Source organism: Falco rusticolus, chromosome 3 (genome assembly GCF_015220075.1).
Source record: "Falco rusticolus isolate bFalRus1 chromosome 3, bFalRus1.pri, whole genome shotgun sequence".
In the NCBI taxonomy this organism is placed as follows: domain Eukaryota; kingdom Metazoa; phylum Chordata; class Aves; order Falconiformes; family Falconidae; genus Falco; species Falco rusticolus.
Genome location: NC_051189.1, coordinates 105,572,274 through 105,593,946, shown reverse-complemented (window position 1 = coordinate 105,593,946; position 21,673 = coordinate 105,572,274). Strand labels below are relative to the sequence as shown.

Sequence of the window (21,673 nt, the reverse complement as noted above, 5' to 3'; positions counted from 1 at the left end):
AATGAAAGAATCTTGCAAGAAGTGTCATTTCCAAACTAATACTTAAGGCAAGAACTTTATTTTAATACAACACAAAAAGCTTTCAAAAGATCTTGGAAACTGACGCGTGAGAAAGAGACTACAAACAGTCAAACCCACACATCAGCAGTAAACTTAATGCAAGAATAAAAATGAACAAAGAACCTGGCTGAAAAGCAAGACCTGCCTGTTGCTGAAGGCACTATCTTGTCCTGTGACATGTATTCCAAATCTGCTGGACTGTAAAAAACCATACCTTTAAAATATGCCATCAGATGCCCTTCCTACACTCAAAGGACATGATTATTAGTTCAGTTGCTACAAAAATGTAACCGTACAACTCCTGCATTTAAGCAAGGCAAAGAGCTGCCTGCAGATCGCTCCCATGCTGCTGCAGCGAGTGATCCAGACAACGCTAAGCCTTGAATAACCCGCCCGGCGGCCGCACGTCTTGGTCGCAGACGTTGTACAGGGCCCCCGTACATACTCACAGATTACGCTCTGACACAAGCCTTTCACAGCGCAGTGTTTGCTACCGAAATGCCCAAGTGTGTTGCTCCCCCAGAGCAGCCTTGTTTAAGGCCTCACTACGAAGACTCTCATCTAACATCAGGGCAGCCACAGGTCTCCCTCCCTGCTTTATTACTTCCTTCCCCCTCCCCAGAAAATTAGATCACAACTTATTTTCAAAATGTTTTAGAAAACCCAGTAAAAACAACCGAAAAAGCAATATATACAAGGCCCAGAGGCAAGTTCAGCACAGAAGTCACATTCCTGTATATACTGGAAGGAGAAGAGCACGGACCAGACTGATCCTCCCATATTTTTTTGGAGCATTATGTCATCTTGCTTGCAAAGCTGCCAGGGAAGCCACCCACTTGCACCGTTCCCATCACGGCTGGTGGTGGCCTACACCACCTTACCACAGCCTGAGGAGCAGCCGTCTTCTCCCAGGAAAAGAGAATTTCACGACCAGCAGAACTCTCCAGGAGGAAAAGCTGCCTGGATGAAACTACCCAGAATTTCTCGAGGGCTCTGGCTGATGCACAACAAAAGACACACAAGCCTCAGCACCGAGCACTTCTGGTTCAAAAATTCTTCCGTCTTCTGGGACTCCCAGCGGAAAGGTTAAAACCGCAGGTCTTATTTTAAGGTTACAGTAGAGACATCCATTGCTAGGTGGAAAGACCTCCCTGTAGCACAGCTTAACGGTTATCCTTCACCTCAGAAAACAGCGCTGTGTGTCACACTATCTCAGTCTTGATCACGCATGAATCTATTGCTTTGTTGCGCAAGTCAACAGCAGATCCGTTTCTCCAGGACTGTTCAGCAGCTGCAGCGACCTGAATCGTCCACAGAAACTGCTCTTTGGTGATCGCTGGGGGCTCCTTGCCTGCAGGGACAGGGACGAAGCGCTGGCTGAAACCCGCATTATCGCCTGCTCTGCCTCGCAGCACATCACCCACCATGGCATCGCTCTTCAGCTCCCAGAGCTGGGGCCTCTGATTTTAAAAATAAAGTTTCTGCCCCCTCCCCTTACTGCCCTGTGACCAAAACACCGCGTTTCCCTCCATGCAGCCAGCAGAACAGAAATACTTTGATTCCTCCTGGGTAGCCAGCACGCTAGGTGAGGGTCTCTTGCTGTTACAAAGGGCTGCTGTCTTCACAAATGGCAGCAAGGTCCAATGTAATTTTCCCTCCCAATTTTAATTTCTTCTCAGAACACAGCTTCAGATCAACACTCCATCCCTCACCCGTCTCACTGACTTGGAAGTAAGAAGAGCAGCAGCCCCCCCAAGGAAATAGTCATTAATTTTCATTTACTGAAATGAGATCAGCTGTTCGCATTTTCACCGAACTAGCCACTCCTTCGGAGGGTGACCGCTCCACGCGTGTTTTTTCCCAGCCACGTGCGCTGTTGTGCTCAATACGCATCTGCTGAGAACATCAGGGTTTGTTCAGGGCAGCAGACCAGCCCGTGAAACCCCATGTTTGCTCACAGGGAGCTCCCTCAACCACCCGCACAACGCTGGCTTTCACTTAACCAGGATGAATCTCTCATTCCCAGTTTTCACACCGACTCGTTTCTTTGGGGGATTCCAGCCACGCAAACACCAAACTGCAATTGCTATTGGAACAGCTTCCAAGGGAAGTTTTCCCTGAAAGCGAACCCAGAGCAACACTGGTCGTTAACGCAAGCTTCCTCCTACCTTTCAGGGTTCTCAGAAAGTGTCGGAAGAGCTCCCTGTGCGCATCCCTGTAGCGATCAGCTTGGGTCTGTGAATAAATGGACACGGAAGTGCCATGCTCCGTAATCCCCAGGGGATTCTGATTATCTACTCGTAGCGTCCCTCGAGAACCGTGAACCTGCAGGGAAGGCAGCAAACAGGAGAGAAAGCAACGTTTTTAATTTATTGTGCTTTCCATCTTAACACCTGGCTAGTCTAGAAAAGCCCTGGTTCATACAACCAAGAAAAAAGTAGCTTCTAAAATTAGGAGTTACACCGACATACCCCCTTGTATGGCTCAAACGCGACAGAAAACACCAGGTATGCGTTGTGGTACAGTGGCTTCTGCTTATGCGATACCTTCACTTTTCTTTTTTTATTTTTTTTTCCACCTGAGCAGAGCTCCTTTCTTAAGTATTTAACAGATATTACTCCCCAAATCCAGCCCATGCATCTGTTATAATTCATGACTTCAGAGGCAAATTGCCTGTAAATTCCTGAATTTATGCTTTTCTTCCCCTTTAATATCCTTAACCCCTGGCTTGCTATACACCTGAGAACACCTTGGAAAGGCAACAAATGAACTGTGCGACAACATTTCAGCCTCGGGAGAGCTGACACCAGTTCCTGCTCCGGTATGATTGCATGCAGCTCATAACCCCAACAGAATACGCGTGAAAAATCGGGGTAATAGAAGAGAGAGCAGACTGTAGGTTACACAAACACAAGCAATCCCCTGCTGTTGTGGTACAGAGGCGTTTTGTGAAACGTGCTTGCAGGTGCAGGCACAACATGCAGCGCCCCACATGAATGCATACAGGGGAAAACTTGTGCTGGCCTGCAATGTCGCGACAGACTTAAAAGTAAGAACGCACCTCTAGTCTGTGATCACAGCTTCTGGTGCAGTGCTGACTGATGTCCAAAGTAACAATTGCTCCGCTAGGAAACTTCATGCTGACTGCTACAGTGTCTGCATCCTTCAAGCAGGCCATATCTGAATGACAAAAAACAGGCACTTGTTCACACCAGGAACAGCAAACCAGCGAGTCCTACGACTACAAAGTGTTCTTCTCCCGTTAAGAGGCGACACCGGCTCTACAATACCTTCAGGCAGGAAGCAACGGTGACAGCAAAGCGCTTTCCGCAACATACAACAGCTGGTTTACCTTTATTGGCACTTCTGATGGAGGGCAACAAGCTCTGCAGAAAGACACAGCCCCTGGGCCTGCACTCCACCTTCCCAGCCCGTGGCTCTCCCTACAGAAGGCTTTTGCTCCTTCTTCCAAACACATTTGCCTCCACAGCTTATTACAACCGGGATCAGGCAACTTTCAGCACGTAGCTAGAAAGAGCCAGATGGTACAAAATCCTCCCCAGGGCATTTTGTTTGTTGCATTTCAATGCTTCACCATACATTATAACATAGCAGGCTACACCTTCTAAAACAGCCAGTCAAGGTTGGCGGCAGCTACAATTACCTTAATTAAAACTTTGCATTTCCATTTTAAAAATGGCAGGTTCCAATTTTATGGTTAGTTTAAATCAGGCTGGTAACCCAGAGCGTGCCCAGCAGCTTGACGTAACGCAGAGTAAATTCACATCTTTAACTGTGCCGAGACCAACAGGAAAGTGCCAAAGAAATCAGAGAAAGCACAGAACGGAAAGAGACTGCACTGCCATTCTTGTAAGCACAAAGCTTTGCTCAGTGTCTCCTGCACTCTGGTTTTCCACTGGCAAACTTGATACCCTTCAATTGCTGTAATACGGGGTAGAGTTCAACACCTCTACAGCGACCGCTTCGCATCAGCAGGGAGTCAAGACAAGTCAGAAATCATCCCTGAACACCCTGTCTACAGCGACTTCTCGAAACACTTGCCTTATGTTTCGCTAGACTGTTTTTTCAACTGTTCTGTGATGGAACAATTCTGTCAGAGCTACTGTGCTCTTATACACGCTTTCCTTCCAATTTCAGTACTGATGTCCAGAGATAGACAATAACCCATCAACAGATTTATTCTTACCTGCGCAGAACGCATGCCCCAGTGAAAATATTGTATCCAGCGCGCTCTCTCCCAACAACAAACTGATAATATCTATATCGTGTACAGCAGCATTGTAAAAAATTCCACCTGGAAGAAGCAAAATAGGACAGTAGGGTCTCCGCATTTAAAACCCGCAGCCAACGTCGATTACTGAACTGCACTGAGATCGATATAAAAAGCCCCTGATGTCGAAGAAACTAATACTCAAAGCCAACAGAAAAACGCAACCAAAATAAAGACCGGTAAGGAAACGCTCCCCAGAAGAAAACCCACATGGCTTAAGGCTACGCAAACAGGGGACTTCCCACCAGAATACGGGGCAAGATACATTTCCAGTCCTTTGAGAACCAACTTTTCAGAAGAGAGCTGCTCGGTACCTGATGCTTTCAGGAAGCTCGGGGACGCTGCTGGATATATGCTGCTGATGGTCGATATCCGGTGAATCCTCCCCAGCGCCTGGCTGTCGCGAACTTTCTGGTACAAGAACTGCAGCGCCGGGTCAAAGCGCCTTCAAAGAGAAGCGAGGAATGCGGCAGAGCGCTCGGAAGAGGCAGCAGCCACCTGGGGCCGTAACCACCGCGGCACACGAGGCCGACTCCGCGGCAGATGACATGCGACACAAACCCCACCAGACTGACGGGGTCAGACATGGCTTTCTAAGTTTGGTCACTTATTGTTATTATGAATTTTGCTTCGTGCAAACAAGCCTGATATCTGCACTCGTGAAGACAAAGTAGTAACTGTAACAAAGGAATTAAATTAAACAACGGGGACTAAAAGGTCCAGTGAATTACCTACAGTTCTCGTATACAAAATACATATATATTTGTCCAAGCAAGTTTTATTTGCAATGAAATTAACTATCCTCAGCAGAGAAGCACAAAATGATCACACGTGTTTACTAACCACCCACATCCACTCAGCGCATGGTGGTAAATGCTGAGCACAAATTTAAGGTGGCTTTTTCTTGGCTTTTAGCAAAGCTCCCCAAGTTCCTGCAAGTTTAACCGAGTAGAAGCGAATTAAAATTCATCTACTTTCCTTCTGTTTCAATCATTTAATCTAAAGTGTCCAGACGTAAGGTTACAAGTGGAAATATCATTTTACAAAGATCAATAAATCTGTTCCCATCAGACAGGCCAGTAATTCTAACAAGCAAGTGGAATTTTCACAGCCACACAGTTTGCAAACCTCAAGGTAATCCTCAAGCACCATCCCTTCCAAAGGCGTTAGAAAAAAGTCAGAGGTAAAACGCAGCTCTGTGCAGACCCCAGTGCTTGGAAATTCAATTTGAGCGGCAAGTTAAATAGTGGACGAGGGTCAGCGCGTCCCTAGAGACGGTGCTCTAAAAGAAACTTCACAAGGTTGCTTGTTCTTTCATTGAAGAGTTACTGTAAGCTTCCACTAGTACTTGCTAACACTCATACTTACGTTTCACAAGGCATCATCTAATTACAGAATGTAATTAGCAAATTGCTGAAAATACAGAAAAGTTACAAAAGAGTTTTCAGTATTAGGAAAATACATTCAGAGAGCAGTCGTCTTCTCTATCTTTTTAAAGAATGTGGCTAATTCACTGTCACCTTCCAACATTATTTCTAGTTTACTGCAACAAAGCTGTCAAACGATGAAAGGCCAGATACCCTCAGGTCCAGACAAAGTATAATACATGCGGGCAGAACTTTCATATGGAAGTCTAAAACGTGAGCAAAGTTTAATGTCATCAGGCATTACTAGACTGAACAGGGTTGCAAACTAAACGCTTTACAACACAGCAGTGAAAAGCAGCCCTCGGCAGCTGCACGCTTAACGTAAGTCACAGATCTGCCTGACCTGGCAGTTGTATGTGCATGAAAAACCAGGAGCAAAAACCGTCCTAAAACCACAGACCAAGAAACCGCCTCAGAGAACAGCACAGCACCATCAGAATATTTCCTTCTCTGAAGCTCCAATGGGCTGCAGCATTTGCAAAACCTTGGAAGGACGGCAGAGACGTGGACCCCAACTGCCTTTGGCTATTCTAAAATAAAGCAATGGAGCTTTCACATCAGGAAAGCTTCACCATTTGAGTTCCACTAGCATCCATTCAAGTGAACATTTATTTTAATCTCATGACAGCTAGATTTTTATCTCCAGTAAGCATGAAGAATTAATCCACTCCAATTAACTCCCAGATGAACAACGTTAACAAGCAGCAGTGAAACTAGGTTTATTTGAGGACAAATTCAGGAGAGCCTGAGGAATCAACACTACTTTCAGGCATGTACTTCTTATCAAGTATAAATCAGAAGAAAAATACAGGTCTTACTTGTAGAATCCGCACACCAACGGTCTTCCACATCTGTCAGCTTCATCAAAACAAGCTTCTGCCGTCTGCCTGTCAAAACTGGGCAGGCTCTCACAAAACACACCTTTTCCTGTGCAAAACAGCAGAGAACACAGGACTGAAGGCAAGGCACAGTCTGCACAAAACGTTTGTAGCTTGCAATACACGTCATGACATTCTAGAAAGCACGTTTAATGAAACTGGAGCACAGCTTTTTGTTTGTCGATGCTGCTACCTCCCTTCTGGCCTCTGGCTGTGGTTTCACCAGCTGGTTACGGACGCCAGGAAGCACGAACGTTTTGACAGCTTTGAGTCCTAGTGCTATTTCTAGGACTAGACACTCTGCATGGCCATGCTGGGACCAGTACAGTGCAAAAAACATCGGTGTCCAGCCATTAACATCAGTGTCAGCAGCAGGCTAATTTATCTTTAATAACGCAATTAGCCTGCACAACTCAAGGGCCGCTGCTGAAGCAAGAGGGCGTTCATGTTGAAAGCCTTTAGCAAGCACACAAAGTCTGCCTCAACGCGTGCTACTGACTACAGAGAAAAGCTGAGCTTGCAGCTGTTCCTCTTACCCGCTCGTAAAGCATCGATTACAATCTTGGAGGCTTCTTCAGGTGGTGAACAAATAATGGCTCCAGAGACTCTGCAGAAGTCAAAAGACAGACCTTCAGTGAAGACAAGGTTTTTACTAGAACAAACAATGTTCAAAAGCTCCTTTTGGTTACAGTTATTTTTGTGACAGACAACTTAAACTTGAGGAAGAGTTAAAAAAAGATGTAAAACCTCTGCAAGAGCCAGTTACACTATAAAAAGAACTCGATAACCTGCCTCCAAGGATGAACTACGGGATGACACACACAGGTTAAAATGACACACGTGGAATTCTATTGCTTTTCCTGCACCTGAAAGGTCTTTTAAAGGTGTCCTTTGAAAACAAGTTAAATCCTGCTAGTTAACACGCACAGTGAAATCAAAAGTATTTATGTGGTAGACCTGCTGAACAAGTGATCAGTACATCTCGGCTCATCACAATTCTCTGGTTTCCAACACCAAACCCATCTTCCTAAAAAGCTCTGCCTTTCACTTGTGCAATGGTATTTCAAACACCAATTTGAGAACCAACTGTAACCACATCACCAGATGTTACTCATTCCGTTCAACTGTAAAGCAGAATGCCACAATCTTTCCTATTTACAGCAACCCTCATTTATCTCAAAGTTTCAAAAGAGCCACCCAAAGGCAGCCAGCTGCTCTGAGGCAGAAAAACCAGTAGGCAGCAGCAAAGCATATAGTTTGTTGCTCTACGAGAACGGAGAAGAACAAGGGGTTGTTATATTTCTTAACAAAAGTGCCTGCAGCTAAACTCCTGAGTTTCCACCGGCTCTGGGCACACGAATCAAGCCAAGCTTCTCAGGGACTCCTGAAGTACCTGTGGGTAGATGACATCCTACGTGAGGCTTAACCTGCAACAGCCCCTTGGTCTCACTCCGTTCCTACACAAGGGGCCAGACAAGCACAGCCTGGGTCCGCTACAGTGCGGCAGCATTTTACAGAGAGGGAAGCAAGCCTTGCGCAGAGACACTCGCCCCCAGCCTCGCAGCTGGGAAGAAGCACGCACAGGAGTTAGCGGCAGACAGTACCGCTGATCGTTGAGTGCGACATCAGCATCCTGCTGCCGCAGCACCATGGTGACGGCCAGGAACTCAGCACCGAAGGCACGCTCCACCTCCTCCAGCTGATCCGCCACAACGTAAAGCAAGCAGCAGCCATTTTCCTCCATCAGGCTTTGAAACAAGCCTTTATTAATGAGCCCAATGCCAAAAAGGGCAAGGCCGACACTGTTGCTGTCACTGCCATGCCCTAAGGTGGGCATCGCGCCGTTGGAAGCCTCGGCTGTCGACGGGGTGGGCACGATCCTCATGTGGGAGGTGGCAAGCGCCGAGGGGTGCCTGGCAGAGGTGGAAGGCGTTGGGTCTTCCCTGGGGGTAGCCACACTTGCTGGGGAGCTGGCGGTGATGGGGTGCTGGGGAACCAGCGGCTTGTGGTAGGAGGGTGGAGAGGGGTCCATGCCGTAGCTGGTGCTGGTGCCAGCGCTGGCGGCGAGGATGAAGGACGGCTGGATGAGCAGTGAGGGCGCGTCGAGCTGCAGGGGCAGGCTGGTGCCAATGTCTGGACCTGCAGAGCTGGGGGAAAGAGAGGAGAGTTTGGGGTGAGGCTCTGCACCTCCTCGCCGCGCAAAAGGCTGGGGCCACGTGGTTTCAACCTGCTCTGACACCAGGGGCCGACCAGTGGGGCCAGGGGCTGGGGGACAGCCTCAACCCGCTCTGACACCAGGGGCCAGCCGATGGGGCCAGGGGCTGACCGGTGCGGCCGGGGCCGCCAGCCTCGACCTGCTCCAACATCAGGGGCTGACCAGCGGGGTGAGGGGCCGGCCTCAGCCTGCTCTGACACCAGGGACCGGCCGGTGGGGCTGGGGTAGTCAGCCTCAGCCTGCTCCCCACCGGGGGCTGACCGGTAGGGCCGGGGGTCGCCCTCAACCTGCTGTGGCACTGGGGGCTGGCCAGTGGGGGTAGGGGCCAGCCGACTGGTGGGGCTGGCCTCAATCCGCTCCGACACCGGGGGGCAGACCAGCGGGGTCAGGGGCTGCCTTCTGCCTGCTCCACACCGGGGGCCGGCCGGTGGGGCTGGGGGGCCCGGCCTGGCGCTGGCACTCACAGCAGCAGCGGGGCGCGCAGGCCGTGCTGGCGGAGCAGGCGGCGGTTGCGGTAGTGGCGGCCGGAGGAGAGGTGCTCCAGGATGCGGTCGCGGCGCACCCGCATGGGCAGCTGGCAGGGGGTGCAGTACAGCGTCTCCACCACCGCCGCCGCCTCCCCCGCCGCGCCGCGCTCCAGCAGGTGCCGCTTCACCGCCAGCTCCGAGAACTCGGCCGCGTAGTCATGCAGCGTCTTCTTCTTCCGCCCCATGGCGGCGGCGCGGCGCGGCCCGGCTGCCCCGGAAGCGGAAGGCGCGGGCCCGTTGCCTGGCAACCGGCTGCGGCGCCGCGGGTGGGGGGCGGAGGCTGCGGTAACGGCCCCGGGCCGCTCCCGGCCAGGCCTGCTCCGGGCCTCCCTCGCCGCTCCCGGACCCTGCTCCCCTGCCCCGGGCACTCCGCTGTACCGGCCCCCGGCCAGCTGCTGCTCCAGGCCCGCCCAGACCCCGCTCCGGGCCCTCCGCTGCTCCCGGCCTCCGCTCCCCGGCCCCGAGCCCTCCGCCGCTACCGGCTGCCACTGCCCCGTCCCGGGCCAGCCCCCGCCCCCCCCCCCCCCTCCCAGTGCACCCCCGGCCCCCCGCAAGGCGCCCCCCGCGCCCAGCCCACCTCTCGGGTGTCGCTCTCCCCTCCCGGCGCGGGGATGGAGGGCGGGGGCGCAGCCGCAGCAGCCCCCAGTGAGGGTCTCCGCCAGGCCCAGGCCCCATCGCAGGGGCAGGTGGGGGCTGCCGAGCCCCCCGAGAGGGCGGCAGCCGACCCAGAGCTGTGGCAGGAACTGTGCAAAGCGAAGCATGAGTGCAGCGTGGCCGCAGGTACCGCGTCCAGAGAACACCTTACCCAGCCACCGAGCTCCTATTCTTGTGGTTCTGCTCCTGTTGCCTCGAAAAAATTCTATGTCAAGCTCTCGTGGGTGCAAACCCTCTTGCTTTTCGAGTGGACCTTAAGAGTGAGGCTGAAATGCCACTTGCCGTGAAACCACTTTCTCTCTTCCCCTGGAAGCAAAGCGCATGAGAAAACCCAGCAGGGAGGGAGACAGACAGACAGACACACACACACATACCCCCGAGTGCTTGATTCTGGGGCACCTGGTAGCATTTCAACAAACCTTTGCTTGCTACCAGCTCTAGCGGTCCTCAAAGTAGCTTCTACCTCACACGCTGAAGTTAGCTTTGTACCTACCATAGTACAAAATGCATTATCAACCAGCATCACCGCAGCTGCAGCATTAACCCCACACACAGCCTATACTCAGCCGGTTACAACAGCAGCTCTGCTTATGCTTACCTGAAAAAAGGAGCCGTGAAGCTTTTGACAGGCATTTTGTTTGCTTAACAGCAGTATTCCAACTTGACAGGTACCATCTCTTCCCTGCAAAGACAACTGGAGATCCAAGAATCCCAGCTTCGGAAAATCCAATCTGAAAAGGAAACGCTCCAAAAGAAGCTCAGAAAGCAAGAAAATCAGCTCCAAGCCATGTCTGCCAAGGTACTGCCCTGGGAACATGGTGCCCATCAGCCTGGGGAGAGTGGCGGCAGGGAATTCGGGCTGTCTGCAGCAGTTCCCTGTCTCATAAGACAGGAGGTGCACCTGCGAACTGCAAAACTGAGGTGTAAAATACTTTTTAAGTTTTGCAGCCTGACCGAACAGAAACATGAAGAACTGATGTTGATGATAGAGAAGGAGAACTGCAGCCTTCTACAGGTAAATTTGGTACAAAGCCGCTATAGCAAATTCTTATATTAGCTGCTTAGTTGTGCTTGGTTTAGGCCTGGGGGAGTTCACCACATTAAAAAAATTCCTACTCAATCCAGCAGTTTTAGAGAAAATGCCAAGTAATAACAGTTACCAGTACTGGCAAGGTTGTTAGTCTGTAGACTCTGCCCAGGAAATCCAAGAAGCGTTTGGACCTGATACTGGGAAGAGGCGGCCAAGCCTGCTCACTTTCTTCCTCACGGTAATGGCTTGATTTACATATTCCTTCAGGCTGTTACAGAACAAGAATCCGAAGTGGCCAAGCAGAACAAGCTGATCAGTGAGTTACAGGGGACAGTCCGCGACCTGCAGGCAGAGCTTCTGACCAACCAACACCACATTCGCAAGCAGCAACAGGCCCAAGAGGCGATCCAGAGGGAAGCTGAGACACTGCAGCACAGGTTGCTGCAAACTCAAGTGGCACTGCAGCGCATCACCAGCAGGGTAAGCGTAGCTGCCTTCACTTCAGACACCTCCTTCCATCATGGGAGACACTTAACCGTTTCGAGCATAGAATCTGAAAGCTTAGAGACGTTCTTGGGCAGGAGCACAGTGGGAGATGCACCAGGGCACTGCAGCCCTTTGCTCTCAGGGCCCAGCTTCCCTTTGTGGCCAGAGTAGCAGGAAACTCAGTCCATTTGCTTCCCAGCTTTTTGGCATGCAGCTCTTCTGTCACTTACAAAGCAAACAGGCCTCAAATACCAGAAGCCCTTGAGAAACTAGAGTTCAGAACAGGTACCTCACCAGACTTCTCATATCTTTTCAGATTCAGAGTTAACAGGTGTCACCCTAAAGCCAGTTCCTGCAGGCATACGTGCCTGGTAGCAAGTACTGAGCCCAGTACCTGGGTAAGGGACTCTGTCCACCCATCGTTATCTCAGCAGTTGCAGTGAGGCCTACTCAAACTACCTGTAATTCCACATAAACAGCCTTTCCATTTCGTCACTCACTAGTACTCTCTCCCACAGTGGAATCCCTAAATCCAAAGAGTTGCACATAAAGACTAAACATACCTACTTTCCTTTTTTTTTTTTCAAAAGTCTGAAAGATACCGAAGCAAAATAATTCAGGCTACATTCAGTACAGCAGGCATCCAGCCTCCCCAGGCAGAGCTCACGGATGAGGAGGTGCTGGAGGCAATGCAGGTATGTGGCTCTGCTTCTGGCAGCTGGCAAGGGACTGATGAGGTAAGAGAACACTCTGCAGTACTGCTTTCCACCTAATGCATTTCCACCTCTTTACACACCCCTAATTTTCAGAAAATCATTAATGAACGGATGGAGTTCTATCAGATGCTGAAACAGGAAGGCATCAAGGTCCCACCACTCTAAAGCGTCAACACGTCTACTTCATTGCCTACCAGCGCTAAGGGAAGGAGAAGTCCTGCAACGTAGCGCCTTGTAACACCTGAGAGGCAGCCCCAACAGCCTGGTGAGAATACATCACCAACTTCAGGCCCCTGCTCCTTGGCTTTGAGACGGTGACTTACTAACAAATTAAAACCCTTTTACTGAAATAAAGTTCCACTGGAATATCTAATTCTTTAATTGTTTAAACTGACTTAGAGCACAATTCACTGTAAATCATTGGTACGTAGAAACATTCAAGTTCACAGGGAAGCTTGAAGCAGTACTAAGGACTGCTTGGCTCCAAGCAGCTAGAAAGCATTACGTCACCATTTTTGCAGTATCTAGTAGCTGCTTTGGCAAGTTGGTATAGTTACATGGCTGGAAATTTCACCGATGCCAAAACAAGTGACAGTGACAGATGACTGCAAGAACCGTTTTATTTTTCCATTCAATATGCAAGTCCCAACACATGGATGTATTTGACACAGTAGCTAGAAGTTCAGTCAGAGCTCTGTATCATTTTTAACAGAAAAAAAGTCCATCTGTAGGTCACCCTGGCTTACAGCTTACCTGTATGCATACAGGTAGTAGCCTGGATGTAAAAGTCACCCACAGATCACCAAAATTAGAAGTGCTCAAACTAGTTGTCTTTTGGAAGGTGTCCCCAACGCTATTCATGAGGGAGTGTGACAGAAAGGGAGTGTGAAAGACCCTCCAGGAGGGTCTTTCTGGGCAAGTGTGCTTGTATTCTAGGGAGACCTGGAGCTTTAGTAGTGTCAACGTAAGGCTGCATTAGCCCTCTGAATGGAGCTGCACTTCACGAGCAAGAATAAATTCAGTGCTCGATCAACGGTAACGCAACATGTACACAACAAAGTCACTACAACTGGTATTTCCACTAGGATGGATGATGGCATGAAAATGCACTGGACATAAAAACCCCTACAGCCAACTCAACTGGCTCCACTTAAAAATGGAAGTTGTGTTTATCTCCGAACACAAACCCCATCACTTTAATCCTCAAGTTCTCACAGCAACTGAATTCTCACAATTACTCCAGATATAAAGATAAAATTATGCAGAGTAAGATGTCAGCAAAGTAGTTTTGCAAGCTGTCTTCGTTTCACTGCTGTCACCTACTGGATTTCTCTGTTTAGCTGCCAAAATCGTAACTCAGCTGAAACGTACCAGGAAGCAATAGTGACCTTGCAGGAAAATATGACTATACTCATAACCACTAGGACATTGTCATGATTTTCTCTACAAGTTAATTCCTTCTGACTTCCAATACCTTCTCTGCCTTTTAAGTTCACATTTGAAGATGCTGTTCTCCCTACTTACTCAGAATACTGATGACTTTCTATTAAGGCTAAAAGAATGCAATACGTCTTGCTGTAGCTTGATCAAACTTTCAAGTTTTTACATACCCAGGCAGGATGTACTGCATCTTTTCTTTAAAATAACCAAACCAACTCACTGCGCACAACTTGCATTGTTGAATATGGGGAAAAAAAAAAATAGAAGAAGAAAATGGAATAATTTTCTGAGCTTTGATAGCTGCTAACGTGTTACAGTCAGAAGAGAAGAAACTGTGGTTAGGTCAGTTTTTGAAGGATAAAGTACTTTCAAGTTCCCATCTGTGTCCACCACTCGAACCTGCTCCACTACCAACGGAAAATTCATCGGCTGTACATTTTGGCTGGGGTTCAAATTCACTGGTCCACAAAGAGGATCAGATTCGTTATCCGAGCCAGAGTCTTCCTTATTTTCCAAGGTAAATCTGTTCAGTTCTGCAATTTTCTGTTAAAAGCAAAATACAGAAAAGAAGATTAATTCTGCGGCTGAGGCCTCACAGCAACTCCAAGTTGCTTCCAAGGTGTGGATCTTGCCAGCCTCCGGGGGAACTTCTCCATGAAAACATTCTTCAGTGGGTTAGAATCCTTTAGGAAACCAAAAGGGCTTTTGATGTGATCACTGGTGTGCTCTCCAGGAGGTTCTGCTCCTCTCAGCAGTTTAATTTTTTATGTTTAACACAGAACTCAGGCTTTGTCAAAGCACAAAATTCTGAGCACCGACAGCCTGCTGTGGGATCACCACTCTTAGCACATCTGAAATTCTCTCTGTTACTACCTTGTGTCAACTACACAAACCAGTTAAGCCTTCACCAAGGTGTTCTAAGGGGTATGTTAACCGGACAGGAAAAGACACATGTATCTTGCAAAGTATCTGACGGCATGCTATCCTGCACTTGCCATATGGCAGGTTTTATCTTTTTCAGTGAGGAAGCTTTACTGAAAATAAAAATATGTTGAATGGCATTTAATGAGACTGTCCTGCTGCTAATACAGTATCTGAAAGGTAATTCTGCAACAATGACAGGACCAAGCAAGCTCACTGTCAGGCAGGCTGAGGTGAGAATTCTCCCTAAAGGAATTTATTGGCAACAACTGAAGCCATAAGATTGCTAACAGGGCAAAGGTGTTCAGAGTATAACCATAAGTTTCCAGTTGTGATAACACAACATTATTTACCCTGGTGAGCTTTGAGGGTCGGGATACAATAATATAAAAGCCTTTTGCAATACAGCAAGAACAAAGAGTAACTGAGGGGGAGGGAACTTCTCAATACACATGAGCAATTAAACATTTTGCTAAGAAGCACACCAAGACAGAGGGATTATTTTCCTGAACTACTTACCAGAATTAGCATGTCCATAACATCTTTACATATCTGCAAACTGGTATCGCTTGTCACCTCCAGGAATAGATCACGGGTGTCCTTTCTAATCTGTGAGAATTTCACAGGAAAAGCAAGTAAGGAGCCAGAGCTACTCACCCACAGTCACTTGGCAACATTTCAATACACAAACTGAATGACAGGCCAACTCAATTTGACCAGAGGCAAAGCGCTGCCTTTCTTTATGAATCAAAAACATATTCCAGCCCTTCAATAAAGCCTTATCTGCAGAGGCAGGCTGATGCCTTTGGAACAGCTTGCTGGACCTCAACAGATTTACAAAGGTAAAAATGTCACTCCAAGATCCATCCCAATCTGACAGTCTAGCAGACAAGATGCAGGCTTTGAAGATTTGTATTTCGCATGCAATCACAAGTTTCACAGAACTGTGCCTATCTTTGAATCTGGAGGTAAGTATCTCTCAACAGAAAGAAACACTGTTTAATTCTGATTAACGTACTTCCACTAACAAGGAGTACCTTTGTTTTCTCACTGTTGGTTATTGGAGGGAAAGAAATCACAACGCCTTCGGCGTCCACAAGACACGGGTAGTTATCTTTGCCATCCAGTAACTGGAGATACCTGCCAAGAAAAAAAAAAAAAAAAAAAAAGCAAAAAGTGGGCAACTGAAACAGCAGCTGGACACAACAGCAGAAAATAGCGACAAAACCGAAAGAGTGTGCTCCTCATCTACCATGCAGCAAAACCAGAAGTCAAGAGCAACAAAATTCAGTAAAACTGTATCACGGCAGTAAGGCTGAAGAAAGCCACCGGCTGCAGGAAGTGATGGGCTAGAACCACGAAGTAACTCGCATTTCAATCTCCACTCTGTCAAAACAGATAGACATGCTCCTAGTGCTCTCAGAGATCCAGTGCTCAAACAGGAGTACCAGAGTCCGCTGCCTGGTTCTTCCAGACAGCCTTATTTTCCCTCTTACCCACCAATACACAGTTCTCCCATCACGTACTTGGCAGATTTCTCCAAGCTGTACGAGAGATGGATATGGGCGAGGATCTCTGCACGAGCAGTAAATGGAACAGGGCGGCGCTGCACCCCGCTTCCTAGTTCATCTGTTACTACATGCAGATCTACTGCACCTCTGATTTGCTTTGTTTACTGCATGTACACAACATACACTTCATTCCTCTTCGTTCCCCTTCTACTTGTTATTCTAAATATTATCCGTCACATCTAAGAATAATTCGTATGACAAGAATTTACTCTTGATGCAGCTAGATATAAGACACTCATCACCCTTGTTTCACTCCAGGTCACTCTTTATCCGTTAAGTTCAGCTCAGTGTTTCTCATCCTAACTCCTGGAAGCTCGTGCTGGGTTTGTCAGCCCACCACCATTACAGAACATGCTTCATGATACATTTGAGCACATTTTCTTCAGTGCTGTTTTTCCAAAGGCATATGAGTTACCAAAATTCACATGAATAAAAACATAAAAGATGAGTATACTGACTTGTGCAGTCCAGAAACATTCTGACGCTTCTTCTGTTTCCTCTGCTCCTCAGCTTCTAACTGCAGCTGACGGAGAAGATCCTTTGCCTTGATCTCCTTTCGACCCAGGGGCATTATCTACACCATACAAGAAAACATTTCAATTTCAGAGCGACTCGAACACCAAGGTTATTAAAACTCTCCTGTAAGCGAGTCAATAATTAAAACCATACTGCTGTATGCTGTCATTCCTAATGCTTCTTTCAGCACAGAAAAACACTTTCTATTCACAGAGACCAGTATGACCACACAGAGTTTAAACCTTTGTGTGAGCTACAACATCCACGTGAAGAACAGGCTCATTCATGGGTACTAAACTAGGCGTGGACTGTTTTCTTAGCCAGTTCCTTTACTATCATTACTTACTGAATAATGTGAAAACCTGCTGTCTCCTAACAGAAGCCATGAAGGAAAGGGTCTGTAAGCCATCAGGAAAAGGAAGAATTTGTTCCTGAGGATCAGGCCACGTGCACAGAGCAGTTACAAACACAACATGTCTAGAGAGCAGAATGCAACAAAAACATCGGGTCAGCCCCAAAGGGTCAGAGTATTCCAACTGTTCGGTCCTTCAGCGAGATCAGTTCTGGAGGCAGTGTACTAACCGACACAGCGAAACAGGCCTACATAAATAAGGATAATGAATTTTAAGTATTGTTTTTATATTCTGGATTGAAGTGACAGGTACCATCTAAGAGCTCGTCACAAAAATGCACTGCGAGATTGGGGGGGGGGGGATGGGTGGGCGTCCCTCCCTCTTTGAAAGCAGCAACAGAGACAACTCAAGACCGGGTAAACCAACAGAACCTGAATGCATTTTGATTAGGTTACCTCGAAGGCTGCTGCCACCCGAGACGTGCTCATACAAAGGGGCACCCGCTTTGCTCTGTGACACTCCAGGCACATCCTAACACATACGGACCTCCGGGGAACACCGAGGTGGTGACACCGCAACACAGGAGAAAAGATCAACACTGAAACACCAATACCTCAGTCACCCTAAGCAGAGGCACATGTTAAATGAGATCAGAATGCTTTTAGAGGGGGGGAAAAAAAAAAATCTGCATCTGCTTTCCCTGATTACTCTTCAGTTCTCGGGCAGACGCACTCTGAACTGGTGCTGGAGTAATACTAGGTAGCTCTGTGAGGCTTGTTCAAGCAGGCTTTGTTACAGCAGGATAACAAGAAAATGAGTACAGCTTCTAAATTAACGTTCTTGGAATTAGTTTTCTAGGATCTATGGGTAAGAAAAAAATTCTTTCTGTTCTGTACAGCTCCAGAAAACAAAAGGAAAAAAGCAGAAAGGCCCACCAATGCCATGGCCCTACCTTCAGTTTATCAGGAGGCTGAACGTCATATATCAGAGGACCTTTGATCAACTGCAAGTCATGGGTGGCAATCGTGGCTGCTGTCCTCTTTTCACAGATGTCTTCGTGCAGTTTAGTCTAAAACATAAAGAATGCCATCAAAATACATCAGAAACATCAACATGGTATCTTCCTCCTCGGGTTCAGATTATGCTGTATTTCCCATTTGTAGCTTTACCAGCCAGTCGAGTAACCCTTTTGCACCAAATGGAGACCTCCTCTTCACCCGCGAAACAAATCTGTCTGAATTACAACCCAAACGCAAAGACAGCGAAGCATAACACATGACATATTTCTTGACTGGGAGATAAAACAGTTTTGAATCAGAAAATCACAAACACAAGAGCCTTGGGATCAGAAAGCAGGTAACGCCTGCCATCTAATGGACCCGCACGCCAGCGGCGAGCCCGTGGCTCGGGGACCTCCACTGGAAGGCCGGGCGGGTGTTTTAGCAGAGGGCAAGGAACCGGAGCCAAACCAGGGCACTTCTAACGCAGCGTGGGTTTAGTATTAGCTGTCAACAGGTTCTGCAGCACTGACAAGCTGTCGTTACAGAGGCAACGCAAACGTGCATGTGTTTGCCGCCCTCTCACAGTAACATCCCAGCTCCTATCAGGTTCTTCAGGAAAACCAGCGTTGCTTTTTCAGGACCGGCCAGGCGGCACGCTGGGGCCCAGCTTCGCACCACCAGCCGTGGAGACCCTCCCCACCAGCCAGGGGAAGAGCCCACCCAAATTTCAGAAACTCATCCGCTGGAAGGAGCCTAGAACGGTCTATTTCCAACTCTGCCAGCACCGTTCTCGTCGCGAACACGTAACACAAGACCGCAGCAGTTACCTGCACAGACAGGAACCTCTTCAGAGCGTTTCCCGGCTTTAAGTTCACTCCCTTCAGCACGCAGCACACGATGAAGGGCCGAACGTCTTTGATGCCCGAGCTCGCCTTGACCACCAAGGGCGCCGGGTTGTCAGAGACGTGCAGGACCTTCACCAGCAGCTTGGCTACCTCCTCCGGCTCGTCCTGCTCCCCGTCCCCGCCGTCCTTCTTCTGGTGCTTCTCCCTCTTCTTCTTCCTGGCCTCCTCCCTGGCGCTCTCGGCCTTGCCCTTCCCGCGGCCCCCGGCCCGCAGGTACTCCAGGATGGCCTTGGTCTGGCAGCCGTTGACCATCTTCTCCAGCCGCTTGTCCCTCAGCGGGTTGCCCCTGAAGTTGGCCTCCTTCAGGCGGGGGCAGTCGGCCAGCGCGGCGGGCAGCTCCCTCAGCTGGTTGTTGGCCACATCCAGGCTCTGGAAGGGGACACGGACGGGGCGGTCAGCGGGGCGGCGGCGGCGGGGGGCGGGCGGGGGGCGGCGGGCCCGCTCCCACCTTGAGGGCCGGCAGGGCCGCGATGTCGGCGCCCAGCTCCGCCAGCTCGTTGTCGGCCGCCTCCAGGCGGCTGAGGAGCGGGAAGGGCCCGCCCGGGACGGCGCCGGCCGCGGGCAGCAGCGCGCCGGGCAGCACCCGCAGGCGGTTCCCGGCCAGCAGCAGCGCCTGCAGCTGCGGCGCGGCACAGGCCAGCCCCGGGCCCAGCTCCCGCAGCCGGTTGCCGCTCAGGTTGAGGCTGCGCAGCTGCGGGAAGGCCGGGGCGCCCGCCGGGGCTCCCCCCGCGCCGCCCAACGCGGCGGGCAGCGCCTCCAGCCCGTTGCCCGAGAGGTCGAGCAGGCGGAGGGCCGGCAGCGGCCCGCCCAGCCCCGCGCCCAGCCCGGCGGGGCCCAGCGCGTTGCCGCGCAGCACCAGCGTGTGCAGGGCGGGCAGGGCGGCGGCCAGCCCCGGGCCCAGCTCCCGCAGCGCCGCGCACCCGCTCAGCTCCAGCGCCTGCAGCAGCGGCAGCGCCAGCAGCTCCGCCGGCAGCCGCCCGCCGCCCGCCGCCACCCGCTCGGCCACCGCCGCGCCCGCCAGCGCCAGCTCCCGCCGCCGCTCCCGCGCCGCCGCCTCCAGCTCCGGCCAAGCCGCCGCCATGGCGCCGCGCTGCGCCCGCCCCCTACACGGCGGGAAGGACCGCCCCGCCGCACCCGCCCCGCCCCCTGGACTGCGCCCGGCCCGCCCCGCCCCGGCCCCGCCGCCCCCGCCCCGCCCCCGGGACTGCGCCCGGCCCGCCCCGCCCCGGCCCCGCCGCACCCGCCCCGCCGCACCCGCCCCGCCCCCGGGACTGCGCCCGGGCCGCCCCGCCCCGGCCCCGCCGCCCCCGCCCCGCCCCCGGGACTGCGCCCGGCCCGCCCAGGCCCCCCGCCCTCCCCCCCCCGGCCGCTGCGCAAAGAGCCCGGAGCCTCCGCGGTACCGCCCGGCCTCGCTCGCGGAGCAGCGCAAGGAGAATAACGCCGCGTTCCACAGCGGCCGCCGGTCCCCTGGCAGCGCTGACCGCTGCGGGGTCACGCACCTCCCCAGCTCACCCGGGGCGTCGGAACCGCGTCAGCCGCAACCCGAGCAGCCCCACCGGCCCTCCCGGCAGGCGGCGGGGATGGAGACAGCGGGGCTGACAGCCCGGCACGGCGGGGAGCGAGGGATCCGGCTGGAGAGGAGCCCCCGGGGCGGGGCCCGCGGGCTGGGCTTCGTTAACCATCTCCCGTCGCTGCCGATGGAAGTTCCCAGCCCAACGCTTCGGGGATCTCCTGCCGTGAGCCAGCCCCGCGGCCGTGCGGCGTTTTGGCTCCGGAATATTTCGCTGGAGACTTGGTGGCACAGGAGCAAACCTCCCCCTGCTTTTCACGCTGCTGTTTGTTTTGCCGCCGCAGAAAACACAGGTTGTTCGTTAAGCGAAAGGGAGCAGCCCTGTGAAATCGTCCTTGACAAATCAGCGGGGGTAGTTACGCTCAAAGAAGGTCCTCCCACATCCTAAAACCGCCTCCACTTTCTCAAGTCCTTTCCCATCTGTACCATTGGAGTTGCTATTATTACCTTTATATCTCACTTTAGAAGTGCTTTTTTTAAAAACTCCAAAGATACCCAACAATCTCAGTGAATGTTTCATACTGAAATATTTAAACTATTTATTTAAAACATTGGCTTAAGAGCTGTTCTGGATGTGAAAAAAACTTGCAAAGCCCTTAAGAGGCAACGTGCTGTGCTGAAGCCTATGCATTTTCCTTTTAAAGGAAAGGTCCTTTTTGACAAAAGGCTCTGGCCATGCACTTCTCTTGCACACAATTCCTGCTCCTTCGGGAAGTGAGGTGTGTGGTGAGGAGAGGGAAGAGGCAGGAATCTCCTACAGGACAACGTCTTGCAGTGAAAAAGCTGCGGAGAGTCAGTGCGTGGGTCCCTAAGGCGGAACTGCCCCGCGCTGCGATGGAGCAATGAGAAAAGCAGCTCCGGAGCCCACTCTGGCCCCAGTGACTATGGGGGAGACGGGCAGCCCAGGCATGGGGCAGCAGGAGAGCATCCTCGGGCACCAGCGTGGGAAACCAGTGCTACCCATGGGAAAACGCCTGCAAAGAGAAGGACTGTAAGTGTCTCGCATAGCCCCCAGCTCTTCTGCTACTCAGATCAGTCAGCACCAGGAAATACGACCCCTCGCTGTAATTAACAATGTTTGGGGGATTTTTGTTTGTTTTGGCTTGGTGGTT

At 50.9% G+C, this 21,673-nt stretch overlaps 3 protein-coding genes across 4 annotated transcripts; 1 reads left to right on the top strand and 2 right to left on the bottom strand.

Annotated features, from left to right (window-relative positions):
- Positions 1-24: 24 nt before the first annotated feature.
- LOC119144622 (myo-inositol 2-dehydrogenase-like) lies at positions 25-9,600 on the bottom strand. The gene is made up of 9 exons (XM_037380167.1): positions 9,336-9,600; positions 8,261-8,803; positions 7,193-7,263; positions 6,597-6,705; positions 4,666-4,796; positions 4,268-4,375; positions 3,122-3,240; positions 2,229-2,385; positions 25-1,411 (listed from the first exon to the last, which is right to left on the bottom strand). Exons 1-9 carry the CDS (start codon positions 9,581-9,583, stop codon positions 1,263-1,265), a joined length of 1,635 nt encoding a protein of 544 aa, XP_037236064.1. The 5' UTR covers positions 9,584-9,600; the 3' UTR covers positions 25-1,262.
- Positions 9,601-9,994: 394 nt separating this feature from the next.
- Positions 9,995-12,773, top strand: CCDC27 (coiled-coil domain containing 27). Of its 2 annotated transcripts, XM_037380170.1 has the most exons (6): positions 9,995-10,178; positions 10,721-10,851; positions 10,993-11,067; positions 11,350-11,562; positions 12,159-12,263; positions 12,378-12,773. In XM_037380170.1, the coding sequence occupies exons 1-6, from the start codon at positions 10,010-10,012 to the stop codon at positions 12,447-12,449; spliced, it is 765 nt and encodes a 254-aa protein (XP_037236067.1). In that variant the 5' UTR covers positions 9,995-10,009; the 3' UTR covers positions 12,450-12,773. The 2 variants fall into 2 exon arrangements, with proteins under 2 accessions (XP_037236067.1, XP_037236066.1); XM_037380169.1 differs by having other exon boundaries at positions 12,159-12,773.
- Positions 12,774-12,890: 117 nt separating this feature from the next.
- Positions 12,891-20,072, bottom strand: LRRC47 (leucine rich repeat containing 47). The gene is made up of 7 exons (XM_037380166.1): positions 19,440-20,072; positions 18,914-19,360; positions 18,038-18,154; positions 16,675-16,790; positions 15,683-15,785; positions 15,165-15,254; positions 12,891-14,267 (listed from the first exon to the last, which is right to left on the bottom strand). Exons 1-7 carry the CDS (start codon positions 20,070-20,072, stop codon positions 14,028-14,030), a joined length of 1,746 nt encoding a protein of 581 aa, XP_037236063.1. The 3' UTR covers positions 12,891-14,027.
- Between the last annotated feature and the right edge of the window lie 1,601 nt (positions 20,073-21,673).